Source organism: Rana temporaria, chromosome 4, assembly GCF_905171775.1.
Source record: "Rana temporaria chromosome 4, aRanTem1.1, whole genome shotgun sequence".
NCBI lineage: Eukaryota > Metazoa > Chordata > Amphibia > Anura > Ranidae > Rana > Rana temporaria.
The window spans coordinates 52,037,742-52,055,553 of NC_053492.1; the positions used below are offsets into that span (position 1 = coordinate 52,037,742).

The following is a 17,812-nucleotide window of genomic DNA, read 5'->3' on the forward strand; positions in this document are numbered from 1 at the left end:
AACATTGGGAAAGCTACATGCTTGGGGCATATGTACATGGGGCTCGCAACCCAGCCTAATGCTGCAGGGGGCCTGTCCGCCACACCAGGATGGGAGGGGTGGCGGGATGTAGAGGAACCGATTCCTCCATGCATCCTCTGAATGTCCACCTCTCCTCTCCCTGCTGCAGACAGGGGCTACAGAAATGGAGAGCATCAATTGCTCTACATGCCACAACCATCGCCTCCCTATCCATGTCCTGCTGCCCTGGGCCCCTGTGTACTGTTCTGCCCCCCCCCCCCCCCCCCAGTGCTGCCAGATTTTCCCCTCCCACCTCTCGTCGGCTGCTGCAGGGGATCTGTCAGGATGGAGAGCGGGGAAGGAGCCAGTAAATGTGTAATTTACCGGCCCCTTCTTTGTCTTAATGAAAAGAGTTGATGATGAGTCATGATCACTGGCTTTTCCTTGTTTTGTTTTTTTCCATTCACAGCTGAGGCATAGTAAACTGTGTTTACTATGCTTAAGTTTGTGAATGAATGGGAAGATCTGTACAGAGTAGTTCCTGTTCATCCATTCTATGCTGCTGAGGCTGCAGAGAAAGGAGATTGAGGTGTCCTCAATCTCCTTTCTCTGTCCCAATGGTGAAACATCAGAGGTTTGTTTAGAGCCCAATGGGGGTCCTAAAATTAAAAATAATAATAGTAAAAATATTATTATGAAAAAAAAATTGGTAATATAATAAATAATAATGTGAATAATAATAAAAAAATTCAAGTGGATGAAACAAATCTCCCTACATACGTTTTACATGCATGTCTTCTGTCTTAAGCGTTATATACTGTTTAGAAAGTGTGTATCGTGTTAGAAATGTTTCTTCCTGTTTAAGCAGTAGTAGGGAAGTCTGGGCATACATTGTGGGACAGCTGATTGGAGGAAAGGCATCCCCCTTCCTTCCCATAGGCAGAGTAATGAATGAAGAAACTTGCAGAGCTGTGCTGTGAATAGACAATCTCTCTGCTTATCTGTCTCTAAGTGACCTCCCCGGCACAAATTTTCAGCTGCTTTTATCTCATGTGTCGGAGAACTTGTCACAAGTTATCATGCTGATAACAGAATATAGATATACAGTATGTGCCCAGGTCAGATTACATGAATGGGGTTTACATCCACTTTAAATACTAAAAATGTAAAAACTACTGACACCAGAGGCGGAAGTACCGTGGTTGCTAAGGTCACACTTGTTGCTAAAGGGGAGTAGTTGTGGGGTGGTAAAAGTGTGACTCAACCGTGTGGTTTTAGTGGCTTTCAACCTCATGTGTAAAAGAGTGCTAAAAGCGTCATGTATTTCTACCCGTGTGATGCCGAGGGCTCCCATTCACACGGAACGCTGTGCAAGGTGTGAGCATTGTGTTGCAATGCAGTGAAAATTATTTTTGGGAACACAAACACACATAAATGTGTGTAAATACAATGCAGCACATGGAATTGTGTTTTCTTGATGATCTGCCATTCTCCACGACAAAATTTTTAATTGCACTACAATCACAAAACACATGTTCGGGGGCCATTCATTTTCTTTTTTTTTTAAGTGTATTTTGTGCGTGTACTCGAGAGAGGAGCCGGACTGCAGGAGTTGGGAGGCCTCCCCCAGAGGCAATCTGCCACCTTTCTCTATGCCCCGGGTGGCAATGGCGGGTGTGAGGGGGTCCTCCCACACAGCCCGCCCTACCTGCTCCACTTTGAAGCCCAACGGGGCAGAGGGACTCCCTATAAGGGAGTGAGAGGATCTAGCCCGCTCAACCAGCCCCGTTAGTCCTTCGCCTCTCTTTTTAGAGACCGTGTGGTCAAAGTGCGTGCATGTTAACCCAATTTCGAGTGCGTGTAAGTGTGGTGGTTTTTGTGGGAGGGGGGTGGGCGTACTAAGCGCAGGCTTACCTTGCATAGCACACCCACCGGGAGCCGGGCTGAGACCACCAAACTCAATTCACATGTAGCCGAGACCGGGATCCGAACCCCTAGCTGCAGAGGTGAATGGCTTGTCAGCAGTGCCAATCGCGTTGAGCCACCGCAGCTCCACGGGGGCCATTCATTTTCAATGGCACCGAAACACGGTGTGGTTTTGCTTTGATTATCACGTGGCAATGGCAGCAAACTGCTCCTGCTCCTTTTTTGGGGCGACCAGCTTCCCACGTTGTGGTTTGCCGCAATTGTAAAAGTGCTAAAATTGCGGCAAAACCGTACTGCGCTTTGGGTGCCGTTGAAAATGAATGCCACCTGAACATGCGTTTTGTGATTGTAGTGTGATTTGAGGTTGCGATTCTGCCTGAGATCCGAAAACGCCAAATGTAATGGAGCCAAATGACATGTAAAAGCACATGTGGAAATTCCTGCAAAACACTTGGTTTTGTGAATGGGCCCTAAAATAGGACCATACCTAAAACACCAGTGGAACCCCCCCCCCCATTCTTAATAAAATATGATTTTTGACACCTAAGGGGGGCATGGGCCCCAGTCCATACCAGACTCGAAAGGGCCCCGCTCCTTAACAAACATGGTCACCCTATCCTCCTAGTGCTTAGCTCCAACCACCTACTCCAGCCTCTGCAGCGGCGGCGGCCCCCTGCTCAGAGGGAAATGAACTGCATTTGAGTGTCTCATCCTACCCTTTGAGGTGAGGCCAGGTGCCGCGGATGGAACCACATGTTACGAGGAAGTCGGGCAGAGACCCATACAGAAAGGATGGCAGCTGAGCTGCTGCTGGAGGACAGATGACACCCGTGGAGGAACGGGAGGTGGTCACATTCTTAAATCTCAGGGGTTCATGCTAGGACATGTAGCCCTTCATTTTTGGGGGATGTGACCCTTAAAGGTGATGCACTACAGGTCCCAGCATGAAACTCTCAGAGCTGAGGATAGGACACCCTCCAACTAGTGAAGGACAATACGTCCCAGCATGAACCCTTGAGGTCTAAGGATGTGACTGCCCACCAAGAGTTATTAGTAGTTGTACTTGGACTACAGATTGATATGCTTTTTAAAATATAATAGTGTTTTTCAAAATGTTGAATTTTTTATTTTTTTTTTGGGGGGGGGGGGGGTGTCTGGTAGGGCAAGTAGCTGGTCTTGCCTAGGACACAAAATAGTCTATCGCCCCTTACTCACTTTGAACCCCAACAATGTTTCAGGCATGTTCTTTGTGTTGCAGGGGAAGACGTCCGTCCAGAAGAGTAGCTATGAGCCCATGTGGAACGAGCAGATTATATTCACTGAGATGTTCCCACCCTTGTGTAAGAGAATGAAAATACAGATCCGAGATTCTGACAAAGTCAACGATGTCGCCATCGGGACCCACTTCATAGATCTGCGCAAAATCTCCAATGAAGGCGACAAAGGTAAAGCCGACATTTCCAGGTGGATTTAAGACATTGGACTCCATTCACTAAAGCCTATGCGATATTTGGATCACGTGACACTTTTTTCCCAAATATTGCATGCTATACTGAGCATTTCAAATCACTATCCCTTCATGCGGTATTTACCTCAAAAAGCAAAGACGCTCTGCAAATACAGCATAAAACAGTGTTAAAGTCAATTCACTAAAATAAATAAATAAATCCATGTGTTAAATTAGAATTGGTCTTCTTTGGGTCTGGTATGAATTTTAAGGGGCACCCCATGCCAAGATAATAAAAAAATAATAGTGTGGGGTCCCCTTCAAAATCCATACCAGACCCTTATCCTAGCATACAGCTGGCAGGCCAGGGAGGGGGGGGGGGCAAGCGCCCACAACCCCAACCCCAACCATACCAGGCCACATGCACTCAACATGGGGAGGATGCACCTTGTCACCATGTTGATGAACCTTCCCCCCACCCACAGCCCTGGCCCAGTGGTTATGGAGGTGTTCTCAGAGTTTGGAAGCCCCCATTACAAGGGGCCCCCAGATCCCACCCCACTGTAAGTAAGCAAGGGGTACATACTCGTCACCCCAAAAAATGGTCAGAGCAAACAAAAAAAAAGGGACCTCCCCTCCCAAAAATGTAATGCCCCCAAAAAGTAAATCCAGCCTCAATCACAATGAAAGCCAGCTGCCGACCTGCACATAAAAAAACGTAAAGTGAGTCACACCCGATGCTTTGTTCCTGCCAAAGGACAGCTCTGTTGCCTACCCGACACTAAATACAGTAAGGGGCGGGGTCACCCGGTGAGAACACTGGGTGACCCCGCCCCTTTGTGATGTCCCACTATTCCCCAGTTCTGTAGATCAGGGAATACAGAATTAGCAGTGATAATATAATAGATAGAATAGGAGTTAAGCCAGCCATACAGGGTTTAAAATGCATCTAGTTCAGCAGGAACCACCTGAGTTTTGATCAATTTATGGGCAAGTAGACACTGCTGCTCTATCGATCGACTTGTGTACAACCAGCCTGTTGGAAACATTTTTCTCGATCAGCACCGCCAGATGCAGCCGGCAGTGCTGATTAGTGTTTTCTGACAGCAGGAAATCTCCCCACTGTCAGAACTCAATAGCTCAACGGGAGGGATTCCTCCATTCTAGCATCACTAGCATTGTCCTAGCAATAAGGCATGATAGGAAGGTGCCATTAGATTGTAAGCTCCTTGAGGGCAGGGACTGATGTGAATGTGCAATATACAGTATGTGTAAAGAGCTGCGTGAATTGATGGCGCTCATTTATTAAATAAATAAACAATAAATACATCTCTGGAAGTTTTTTAGCCAGGCTTCGGGAGGTACATTGATGGTCAACACCTATAGCAAGGGCATTATTCAACTTTTTTCAAAGCTGCACAGTTTGGGGCAGATCCACGTACCTCTGTGCTGGGCGCAGCGTATCTAAGATACACTACGCCGCCGTAACTTTATTTTTATTTTTTTCGAATCCTCAAAGAATTTGCGCCGTAAGTTACGGCGGCGTAGTGTATCTTTGGCGGCGTAATGGCGCAGAATTCAAATGGATGTAATGGGGGCGTGTTTTACGTTAATACGTCGTGACCCGACGTAAACAAAAAATTTTTTTAACTGCGCATGCGCCGTCCGTGGGGGTATCCTAGTGCACATGCTCGAAATTAACCCAGAACAAGCCAATGCTCACGACGGTGACGTCATTCTAAGTAAATCCCTATTCGCGAACGACTTACGCAAATTCAAAATTGTACGCAGGAACGATGGCCATACTTAACATTGAGTACGCCACCATATAGCAGCTTTAACTATACGCCGGAAAAAGCCGAACGCAAACAACGTAAACAAAATGCGCCGGCCGGACGTACGTTCGTGGATGGCTGTAACTAGCTAATTTGCATACTCGACACAGAATTTGACGGAAACGCCACCTAGCGGCCGCCAAAAAATTGCAGCTTAGATCCGACGGCGTACTAAGACGTACGCCTGTCGGATCTAGCCGAGATGCCGTTGTATCTTGTTTTGAGGATACAAAACAAAGATACGACGCGCAAAATTTTAAATTACGCGGCGTATCAAGAGATACGCCGGCGTAATACCTTTGTGGATCTGCCCCTTTGTTTTTATCTACAGGTCCTCCTTACCGGCTTAATCAGTTTTTTGGTAAAAGTGAACTAACCCTTTAAATGAGATTTTAGTTTGATTACTTCCTTTCTGTCTTGTGCAGGTTTCCTCCCAACCCTGGGTCCAGCTTGGGTTAACATGTACGGCTCCACACGGAACTACACCCTAATGGATGAGCACCAAGATCTGAACGAGGGTCTCGGAGAGGGGGTGTCATTTCGGGCCCGGTTGCTCTTGAGTCTTGCTGTAGAGATTTTAGACACAACTTCTCCTGAGCTCACCAGCTCCACCGATGTGCAGGTGGAAGGAGCGCCCCCGGTGGCTGATGTAAGTATTGATCCTTTCTGAGCTCATACATTTTACAATTCAGGTGAAATATTTGTACAACTCACCTCCTGTGCACAATAAGACATACACATACACTCTACAATCTGCCTTTACAATCTCTGTGCAATCATTTTTATGATTTTTTAATTATGATTTAACCAGTTGCCAGCTACCCCATAGCACATTTACTGCTACAGGGCAGATGTGCTGCGCAGGATCACATATATATATATATATATATACATATATATATATATATATATATATATTCATATATATATATATACACACGTGATTCTGCACTTCCGGGTATTGTGCGCTTCCGACGGCTCCCTCCCGCTGTGATTTTTCACAGTGGGAGGTGATCAGCTGGTCCCATGTACCCGATGTCCGCCGACACACAGGCAGAATGGAGGTCTGCCTATGTAATCAAGGCAGATTGCCATTCTGTCAGCACAGAAGGCATGAATCCTGTGTTCCTAAAAAAAAAAAAGCAGGAACACCAATCCATGCCTTCAACTAGTAAAAGCACCTCTCCCATTACATGGTTTTACTGTGATTGTTGCACAATAAATCACATGACAATCACAGTATATTAAAAATGAATGCATGGTGCGTTTTACCACTATTACTGTGTGATTTAGATCTCACATCGCCAGATGTGAACTGAGCCTAAATCACTATCCAACTATTTTATGATATGACAATATCAGATGAAGTGTCATGATTGGCTCTCGAAAGCTCTTATCGTACGATCGCTTCGAAAGCGGTATTGTTCATTCGATTTTCAGATCGTGTGTACAGGCCATTAGCAGGGGCGTACTGACCATGCCCGAGGGCCCCATGCCACTAGGGGGCCCCATCAGGGTTGCCAGCCTCAGTAAAACCAGGGACAGTATGTAAAAATATGTTTTTTTTTACATCTGTCCCTGAAATGTCCTTTTCCTGACATCATTAGGGTCTAAAAATCCCAAGATTATAACTGCCCCGCCTCTCCAGTGCCTTTTCAGTGTGTGTATTCTGTGTGTGTGTGTGTGTATACTGTGTATCTATACTGTATGTGTATACTGTGTGGTCCCATAATCTTCTATTGCCCGGGGGCCCCATAATCTTCTATTGCCCGGGGGCCCCATGAGTTGTCAGTCCGCCCCTGGCCATTAGGGTGTATAACATAACATTATAACAATTCCAGCCATTCCTTTTTTTGTGTCTCCTCAGAATTGTACCGGTAAAATGGAGGAATTCTTCCTCTTCGGAGCTTTCCTGGAGGCCACCATGATAGATCGCAAGAGCGGAGATAAACCCATCAACTTTGAGGTTACAATAGGTAAATGTTTTACCCTTTTCTGTGTATCTAGTGAATTAAAGAGCCCCTGTCACGCATATACACAAATACACTCTCCTCGTTCAAAACAAATGCTTTGACTCAGCAAGGTGTGTGTCATGCTTCTAGCAGAGAGACCACTGCTTCCATAAGCAAGCAAGGGTCCATCTCTGCAGCATAATGACAGGAGACAGAATTTACTACTCAGGCTGCGGCTGCTTTCTTAAGAAATCTGTAAGACTCTGCACAACTTTTTCGATACACCTGGAATATCTTTAGCTGATAGTTAAAATGATAGTTAAAGCCCAACTTGGGGCAGATAAAAAATGATCCCTTGCAATGGGGATGCACTGCAAGAGTTAACTGCTCTAGGGGAGAGGAGAAACAGGTTTACTGTGGGGAAGGGGGGTGCAAACTAAGTTTTACTTAGTTTGCACCCCCCCATCCCCCCCCCCGACTGCGACCTCCGGGGACACGTCACAGGTTCTGGGAGGCTGTGGGATCATTCAGATAGCATAGCACGACTCAGGCATGCGCAGAGGGGGGCTGACTGTAAAGCCTCAAGAAGTCACAGACGGCTTCCCACAGTCAACATGGTGGCACAGGGTACTTGAAGACTGGAGAAGTAAGTACTAGATCCCTAAACTGGTATTTGTAGCTGCTGACTTAAAAAAAAAATGTTTTAACCTGGCTGAAGCTCATCTTTAACTGTTTGCTGTGCTTTACTGAGTGCAATGGTTTAATACATTAAACTCGTATATGAATGAGGAAGTGGAGAAACTGATCCCCTACCTAGGGTGACCACATTTCCAAACTACCATTCAGGGACACCCCCCTTCCCAAAAATCAGCTTGTGCTGTAACAAAGCACAGCACAGTGATTGGACACAAGAGGTGGGATTTCTGATTTCTCCAATCACAAGCAGGGGCTCCTCCAGGAATTCCCGGCCAGGACAAGTACTGTCAGTAAGTAAAGCGGTGATGTGGCTACCTTTTTTGGGGGGTAGCTCTGTCAGTTTCATTCCGGGACACTATATTGTCCTGGAATGAAGGTGCCCGGGAAAGACCTGCAAAATGCGGGACTGTCCCATGCAATCCGGGACACGTGGTCACCCTACCCCTACCATGTTGCTCTTTTTGCACATCTCTGCACAGAACATCAGTTAGAGAGAGACAGTCTGAAAGCAAGCAGTTTCTGCTGTATTTTTTCTGTTTCAAAATCTATGATGCTTTGGTGATACCATTGTTATAGGTGCACTTTATATTAAATAGTTAAAATATGTTTATAAATAGTAAAAAACTATTTATTATTTTTTTTTTAAAAAACAACTCCCAAACCAAAATAGTTTGTTGTTAAAGATGAGGCTATTTACTGTTCTTGCTGTCGTTGTATTTTATAGGAAACTATGGGAACCAAGTTGATGGGACGACCCGGCCAAATCTTCGGAAAAAAAAGGAAGGCAGTGATGGGGGAGAGGAAGAGACGGAACTCTTACAGAACTCTAGTGAGGATGAAGCAGAGGATGATGGGGAAATGCAGTCCGTCTCCTCTTCACCATCAATGAAACCATCTATAACAGACAGGTGAGATGGACACACACCAGGTCTGATCTCATCAAAGACCGCCTAAAAAGTTGACTATTATGCTGTTATGCTGAACCTCTGGCTTCACTCCTTTCTGAGTTTCTAATCCTTAACAAGTATCCAGTCTTCCTACTACATGTTTAGTATTCATATGTTATACAGCCCATTAAATATACCGTAAATAGATTTACATCAACCTTGCAACCTGAAGTCCCTAACACACTCATATACAACCAAAAGCCAATTTGGGAGAAAGCAAACTAACCTACCAGGATACTTTATGCTTGGTGGAAAACCTACAAAGATTCATAGAAAACAGACACTCTCTATGCAGATGTGGTCCCCGTGTCATTTCAAGAAGTGGTCATCGTGAACATTTTTGGCTTTCTGTAGATGCATCTTATGATGGTGTATTTCACAGTCACAAAGTCACCACAAAATATAAAATCCAAAGCAGAACATGTATGCCCTATTTTTTATATTAAAAATAAATATTCCTAATGCCGTGCCTTTCCTTCGATAGATAAATATAACAAAAGCATAAATAACAGTCAATATTCCAAAGAAGCCATCTCCACCAATCTTTACCCACAAACAGTAAAGTGCCTCAATTCCACGCGTAGCGCTACCCCCGCAGGAGCCGCTGATTTGTTTTTGGGATCGGCATATTGAGTTACCCTAATGTGGCATATGGGTGCAGGTGGATAACAAAGCTTGGCTCGCTCAAGCCCTGTTGGACAACCTGCCTCCGGGTTCCCCTCAAGCCGGCTCCCCAATCGAACGGCACCCAGCCTGGGATCCGTTCAATAGAACCGGGATTCCAGTAAGTCACTGGAGTCCCTTCTTTACCTCAGGATGAGGGTTTAGGTAGACTGCAATTCTGGCCTGGTGGGCCTCGCTGGCAGGGTCCATGGATGCGTGCACCCTGAAGGTGGATGCCGCACCTGGAACCGGGACCCCGCGAAACTCGGTTTGCACATGACACCTGTCACAGATATACCCCTCCCCAGCATGCCTTGAGAGGGAGAAACTTCTCTGATTGGCTGCTGGGGAAAGTTGCTCTGCCAGAACCCCTCTGGTGCCAACTACTGGCCAGGGATGGTATTGCATCCCTGGAGCACAGACTGACCCAGTGGACGTTTCTGGAGTGACAGAAGTCCCAATTTTAACAAATTCAGAATGGGAGCAAAGTAACTCATCCCACTAACTTTAGCGTAGTGCCCATACTGAAAGTAAGGGGGCGCTACACACAGATAAAACACATTGCCTAAATTGAAAATTCAAAGTGCTAATAGTGATGAGAATGTCTTCACAGTATATCAGTAAATGTATTCAAAGTATTTTCATTGCAATACATAAAGCAGTGTATTTATTAAGAAAAATGGTTGTGCTTCCACACAGCCATTACAAATAATCAATGTAATGTGTCTAATATGTGTATTTCTTATGATCGTCCGCTCCATCTAGTGGCCATAATGCAGCATTTCCTGATTATGGCCAATAGATGGAGCTGACAATCATAGAATATGCACATATTAAATAAATTATAGGGATTATTAGTGAAGGCCATGCGAGAGCTGAGGCATGGGCACAGGAATTATTTTTTTATATTTATATTTCCATATTCTTTTCTGTGGGCTTCCATCTCCATTTAGGATAGGGTGACCAGACATCCCCGGTTTCTGGGGACAGTCCCTGGAATGAGAACACTGTCCCCTGACCAACTCTGTCCCCGGTTTTGTCCCCGGATTGGATTTGAATGGGGCTGGGGCAATTTCAAAGACAGTAAGTGCAGAATTAAAAAAAAAAAAAAATACACACCCCTGCTCCACTGCACCTACTAGCTTAGGGGGGTGTATTTTTTATCCATTATCTGTGCCCCTTTCTGATGACCATGTGCTGGACGGAGCGGAGGGAATATTTTTTCAGTTTCAGGCGCATTCCCATTCAACTCCGCTGGCATGTTCTTCTGCCCTGGCTTAAGTCCCGGCCAAACTTGATAGGCTGTAAGGCGGGCGGTGGCGACGGGCAGAGAGTCGCTGATTACCACCATTACTAATAAAAAAAAAATATGACCGCGGATTTCATTTTAAACATCTGGTCACCTTAATTTAGGAGAAGTTTACTGTTTGACTGTATAGTGTTAGTGGTGTGTTACGTTGACTATATCAGTCTGTGAGTTTCTATTGACCTTCTCAGATCAGTCTGAATGAAAACTACATATTGGTGTGGCCATAGTGAAATATCAACAGACAATGAGCAATGCAGGGGTTTTAGTTTAACCCTGGGCACCATTGTGCAATTAGGTATAGTACAATGGATAACTGTGAGTGATGCCAAGAGTAGTGTGTTTAAGGAAAAATTCAAGGTATGGCACTTTGTACATAGTTACACTGATCCAGCTATTAGACCAATGAAACTCTGTATATACCATACATGGCTGATGCCCTGGAAGCTGGAAATCACTGTAGTAGACACCGCTGCTCCAGTGATAGTTTCCAGGTCCTGTACCAAGCGGCTGTCCTGCATATTTATAAATACAGGAGGTCGGCCACTGGCAAGGGCAGTATTCGTAGAATGCTATGCAATACACAAAGCATTGGTTGACTTGGCAAGGTGGACAGCGTGACTTCACCCACCTTGTTTAATCAGAGAAAACATTGCATTAATTCAGGAAGTGCAAAGCATTCTCTGAATGACACTCATGCCAAGTGGCCACTCTCCTGTCGGGCAGCTGCTCGGCAGGAGACCTGGACATTAGTGGAAATCAGTAGAGTAGCGGTGCCTACTACAGTGATTTCCATCCTTTAAAGATATTCGTCACATATGGGTATTTATATAATTACATTGATCCAAACTATACCTCAAATTCTTCTTGAAAGGGGTGTGATGATAGAGCAACCTCCCCATCATGACACACAGCAACCCCTTCTAATTTCAAGGAGCACCTACCACCATATCACATGTCAGTGACTTATTATAACACACAGAGCACCCCTCCCATAATAGAATTTTCCATCTGACTTATTCCTATGAGTTGCATACTATACTTCAGATTTTATGCGGTGCATCTCACAGTGAGATGTGATCCCAGTATGGAATGACCTCTACATAGCCCTTATTGTGTCAACTGTCACTCATCCGCCTGTTGTACGTGTTTATCTGCAGAAACTACTTCCACCTCCCGTACTTTGACCGCAAGCCTTGCATCTATATCAAGAGCTGGTGGCAGGACCAGAGGAGAAGACTCTACAATGCCAACATCATGGACAAGATTGCAGACAAGCTGGTCAGTAATAGCAACATTTATTCAGCTGTTTCTGAAGTCCCCTTGCCCTAGAGGGGTGGGCTTCCTTTTTAGGTTTGGAAAAAACACCCTTTTAGAGTCCTTTGAAGACCAACTCTGGGAAACCTTAAAATTCTCCATAGCAGTGGGGCTGTGCCTGCACTGTAAAGGTTAAATGCTCATTTAGTCTAGGGGCTGCAAAAGCACCTTTAACTTATCCAATGCTTTACTTTCCTGGAAGATAGTGCTCCCCCATGCTCTGGCAGTTGCCTGTCCCTCTGCGTCTTCACGTCCAATGCAGGGTTATCGACCCTGCATAGGTCATGATGATGCCAGAATCTTATACCACTGGAGCATAGGTGAGAAGATGCTGCAGGGACCAGTCTAGTTGTACAGAGAAGCAGAGGTGTCGGGTAAGCAAATCCACTTTTTCATGTCCCCTAGACCTAAAAGAGCAGTTAACCCTTGCAATGCGGGCACAGCCCCATTGTAAGGGAGAATCTTCAAGCTTCCTGAAGTTCAGCCTTAATGTCTTCTACTATAATGTCCCCATACCTGGAGTGAAGTTAAACCTGAATGAGACAAAGGCAACCCTTTCAGTGGAGCCCCCCACACTACTAGGTTAAATATTTGTTTAATATATTGGATAAGTCTAATGCTGCGTACACACGATAGGTTAGTCTGATGAAAACGGTCTGATGGACCGTTTTTATCAGACCAAACCGATCGTGTGTGGGCCCCATCGGTTATTTATCCATAGGTTAAAAAAATAGGAACTTGTTTTAAAATTATCTGATGGATAAAAAACCGATAGAAAAAAAGGATCGTCTGTAGGTACGTCGATTGGTTAAAAACCCACGCATGCTCAGAATCAAGTCGACGCATGCTTGGAAGCATTGAACTTCATTTTTTTCAGCACGTCGTTGTGTTTTACGTCACCGTGTTCTGACACGATTGTTTTTTTAACTGATGGTGTGTAGGCACGACTGATCATCAGTCAGCTTCATCGGATAACTGATGGAAAAATCCATCAGACCGTTTTCATCAGACTAACCTATCATGTGTACAGGGCATAAGGGATAAGCTTGTAGGCAGGTGCAGTCTACTTTCTCCACTGCAGGCGGTGCTCTTCTGCAGCGGCACTGCAGTTGGAAAGGAAGTCAGGATGAACATGGTTCCTCTATGGTTTCCTGGGTCACTGGGGAAGCATCCAATTGGATGCTGCCACCCCATGTGACTCTAGCAGCCATCTTGAATCAGGCAGAGCCTTTATAGGGCCCTGGCTCCCAGGTTTGGCACACATTTGCAAGCTGGCATAGTAGGGACAGGTACCCCGCTTGGTAGGGACAGTTCCAGCAGCAGGTAAAGTTTTCTGAAGAGGAGGGAATGCATAGGGCTTGCAAACTCTATGGACACCTTCCCGCTTGGGACATGAGACGGCCAGGCCCCATTTTTCCCCTCTCTACAGACGCTGACAGCTCTGCTACATTCTGCTCTCTACACGCCGATGGAACTGTGAGTGGCTGCCTTTCAACTGGGTTATTTGTGAACTATCTTTGCATTATTTCTGTACAATGTCAGGGTGCAGGGTCTTTCATTGCACTGGGACTGAGTTTGTTTTTTTGCTGCACCAAGCTGCACCCCACCTACAAGCTGTATTACTGTAAGATTAAGCTATTTCCTCAAGCTTTAGGCTGTAGGCAGTCTCTGGGCATTATTACCTACATCTCAGAACTATTAAATTGGAATTCAATTTTATTTTTACCTACAGGTAAGCTTATAATAAAGCTTACTTGTACAGTAAGTAAAATGTCCTAAACGTGAATCGCTTAGGAGATATTCCAGTGAGCAGCAGCCGGTGATGTCACTGACGCATGCGTTCTAAAGGAATGCATACCCGTGCCGTTCCTTCAAAGCTCTGTGCCGTGGCTGTGATGTCATCGTGGCTCAGCGATTCAAATGGCCGCAGCCCGTGAACCCGGAAGGAAGACCGGGTAAAGATGGAAGCCTCTGCAGCAGTGACAGCACGTCGCTGGAGGGCTTTGGTGTAAGGTAAGTATTTCATAATGCGCTATTTTGTGGTGCATACTAGCACACTATGCTTTAACCCTGCATTGTACATGAGGAGGCGAGCATGCATCTGCAGCCCGAAGCTCCATAGAAAGGAAGCTTGTGGGGGACCAGTTGCTTGGATAGAGGGAGTCTGCCAGAACCAGGAATAAGGTAAGTAATACACCTTCTCCCTGCACCCCTGGACTGAATGAGCATCTAATATTCACATTGAGAAATGCAGCTGATGTAGCCTCAGAAGTGCTGACACCTGCACTGTACGAAACGCTAATTACAAGTGTAGCTATGTCTGACGGCAGCTCTCGAGAGGGACTTAATTGCACAGCAGCACAGGAGACCTTGTAACGGGACTAAGCTGTATTAGTTAATTGTCAGAAGAACCCAGGAGAGAAAAGGGATTATAATATGCTGCTGCCAGACTCTTCCACCTTACCAACCGCTCTGTCTCTGCTACTCCTCTCTGTCAATCCCTCCACTGGCTTCTGCTCACCCAACCAATTAAATTCAAACTACTAACAATTACCTACAAAGCCATTCACAACTCTGCCCCCAGCTACATCAATGACCTAGTCTCTCAATACCAACCTAATCGTTCTCTTCGTTCTTCTCAAGACCTCCTACTCTCTAGTTCTCTCATCACCTGCTCTCATGCTCGTCTCCAGGATTTTTCCAGAGCCTCTCCAAGCCTATGGAACTCCTTACCCCACACACTTATAGAGGAGAAATGGGGCTACATGTGTGCCAAGTTCCGGGTCCAGGGGACCTACGACCGGCCGGTATTGGGTCCCCAAAATCACCGGAGAAATGGAAATGGAAGGGGTACCCGGCTTTGAAAAATTGTTGCTCCCCGGCCATAGGTCCCCCCGACAATAAACTTTGCACACTTGTAGAGGAGAGCTACATGTGTGTCAACTTTGGGGTCCAGGGGACCTACGGTCAGCCGGTACCGGGTCCCCAAAGTTTGGGAGATCAGGCGCAAAAAGGTGACTCGAGTATAAGCCGAGGGGGGCATTTTCAGCACAAACAAATGTACTGAAAAACTCGGCTTATACTCGAGTATATACGGTACATCTGCTTTAAAAAAAGAACGCCAGACGATACAACTTTTCTGACTTTATTATGACCAGCATTTGAATTATGTTATGGTAATAAGAGTTAAAAGAGCCTCTGTGCTTTGAGATTGGTGTTGGGGTATGTGAATTGTATCTGCTCTGCTTGTGCCGTGTGATCTTTTTTATGTTTTTCATCAGCAAAGTGAAATTTATAAGACTGAATTTAGCCTGTTTTCTCCGCTCCTGCAGGAGGAAGGATTGAATGATGTCCATGAGATGATAAAGACAGAGAAGCCATATCCAGAGAGGAGACTTCGGGGGGTGCTAGAGGAGCTGAGCAGTGCCAGCTTGTAAGTACACTATACATTAACGTACACAACTTTGGGATAATACCTGGAATAGATAGAGAATCTAGGGTGTCCACAACATTATAATTAGACAATGTGCAATTTGTTTTGTTCCGAATTTCAACTAAATTCGACAAATTCATTCATTTGGAAATATTCAAATTAACCTAAACCCGTTTAACAAATTTTTCCGAAAACGAAAATCAGAAAATAATAATGAAAATCCAAAAATTCAAAAGAATGAAAATAAGAACGAAAATCCCCAAATTTTAAAATCCGAAATAACTAACTAATAATAATAACTATTACTAACTATTAAATTATAGGTATTGGAATTTCCTTTCAAATTTAGCAGTCAGTGAACGTAACGAATATGAATTTATCCTAAGTTACGAGTTATCCGAAATAAGGAATGCCGTATCTTAATGAATGGATTGTAACGATATAATAATAATATTAACCCCCCTGGCGGTATTCCCGAGTCTGACTCGGGGTTACATTTTTTGACTACGATCGGTAACCCCGAGTCAGACTCGGGCTCGCCTCGCTGAATCCACAGGCTTAGTTTACTTACCTTGTCCCTGGATCCAGCGATGCCACCGCGCTGACAGTGCCTATGTGTGCCGCCAATCTCCGTTCCCTGCGACGTTACGATCACGGGGGCGGAGAACGGCGCCAAATTCAAAAAGGTAAACCAACACATTACATACAGTATAATGTAATCTTATAGATTACAGTACTGTATGTAAAAAATACACCCCCCCCCTTGTCCCTAGTGGTCTGCCCAGTGCCCTACATGTCATTTTATATAATAAAAACTGTTCTTTCTGCCTGCAAACTGTAGATCGTCCATAGCAACCAAAAGTGTCCCTTTATGTCAAAAATGGTTTTAGAGCAGCTATAAAACAGCGATAATAAATTATAATCACTTGCAGAATTGAGCGATAGCGATTTGTGGGGAAATTTGTCATAAAAAAAATAAAAGTAATGACAGCGACAATTCTGCAACTGAGCAAATTTCAGTGATTTTGAGTTGATTACATTATTGAATAATTTTTATTATAATTATATTATTATTTGTTATAATTATTTATATTATAATTTATAATTTTATTTTTAAAAAAAAATCATACCTGGGATGTCTACTAGACTCTTGTTTGGTCAGATTTAAGTGAGTTATTCCTAAAAATTACAGGCCTACAGTATAAAATGCCAAATTTCCTTGCAAATAATGGTACCGCTTTCAGCACCTAAAATCTGAAATAATCATACTGCCAGTGAGGTTAATAAAAACTTTTTATTATTATTATTTATTATTATTAATTCGTTATAGTCCATTCATTTAGATATGGCATTCCTGATTTTAAATAATACGTAACTTCGGATAACTTCATATTCGTTACGTTGACTATCAGCCAATTTTTAAAGGGAAATCCAATACCTTTAATTTAACTGTTAGGCCCCATACACACCATAGAATCCATCCGCAGATAAATCCCAGCAAATGGGTTTCAGCGGATAGATCCTATGGTGTGTACACGCCAGCGGATCTTTATCCGCGGATAAATCTCCCCTGGGATGGATTTCCAGCAGATGAATATTTGCTGACATGCTCAACAAATCCATCTGCTGAAGTCCATCCCAACGGATGGATCCGCTGGTCTGTACAGACTCACCGGATCCATCCGTCCGAAGGGATCCCCCGCATGCGTCGCAATGATTCAACGCATGCGTGGAATTCCTTATATGACAGCGTCGCGCCCGTCGCCGCGTCATAATCGCGGCGACGGCGCGACACGTCATCACCAGAGGATTTCGGCGCGGATTTCAATGCGATGGTGAGTACACTCCATCGCATTAAAATCTGCTGAAATCCTCGAGAGGATTTATCCGTGGAAACGGTCCGCTGGACCGTATCCGCGGATAAATCCTCCCGTGTGTATGGGGCCTTAGTTATTATTAGTCAGTTATTATTTCTGATTTTCAAATTTTCTGAATTTCTTTTGGATTTTCGCATTTCCGAATCTCTGAGTTTTCGAGTTTCCGAACTTCCGAATTTTTTAATTTTCGAACACCGCATCTAAACGAATGGAATAACAAATTATAATTTTTCCAAAGTTACGAATCTATTCGAAATAACGAATTTTGATCATAACAAATGAACCAGAAAAAAAAATCGTATAATATGAAACGAAAACTAGCGAATTTTTCAAGCAGTGCACATGTCTAATTATTGGATACACAATGACTGTTGTGCCTGATGCCCCCTGCTGGATACATTATGATTGTAGTG

General features: G+C 44.5%; 1 protein-coding gene across 12 annotated transcripts in view; it reads left to right on the forward strand.

The window, feature by feature from the left end:
• OTOF (otoferlin) overlaps window positions 1–17,812 on the forward strand; it is a 465,027-nt gene that overhangs the window by 348,247 nt on the left and 98,968 nt on the right. For all 12 annotated transcript variants that reach the window (XM_040348386.1, XM_040348390.1, XM_040348393.1 and 9 more), the window contains exons 14-19: window positions 3,185–3,371; window positions 5,634–5,857; window positions 7,076–7,184; window positions 8,581–8,764; window positions 11,933–12,053; window positions 15,422–15,522. In XM_040348386.1, coding sequence (XP_040204320.1) covers window positions 3,185–3,371; window positions 5,634–5,857; window positions 7,076–7,184; window positions 8,581–8,764; window positions 11,933–12,053; window positions 15,422–15,522 — 926 coding nt within the window. The remainder of the gene's footprint in view (window positions 1–3,184; window positions 3,372–5,633; window positions 5,858–7,075; window positions 7,185–8,580; window positions 8,765–11,932; window positions 12,054–15,421; window positions 15,523–17,812) is intronic.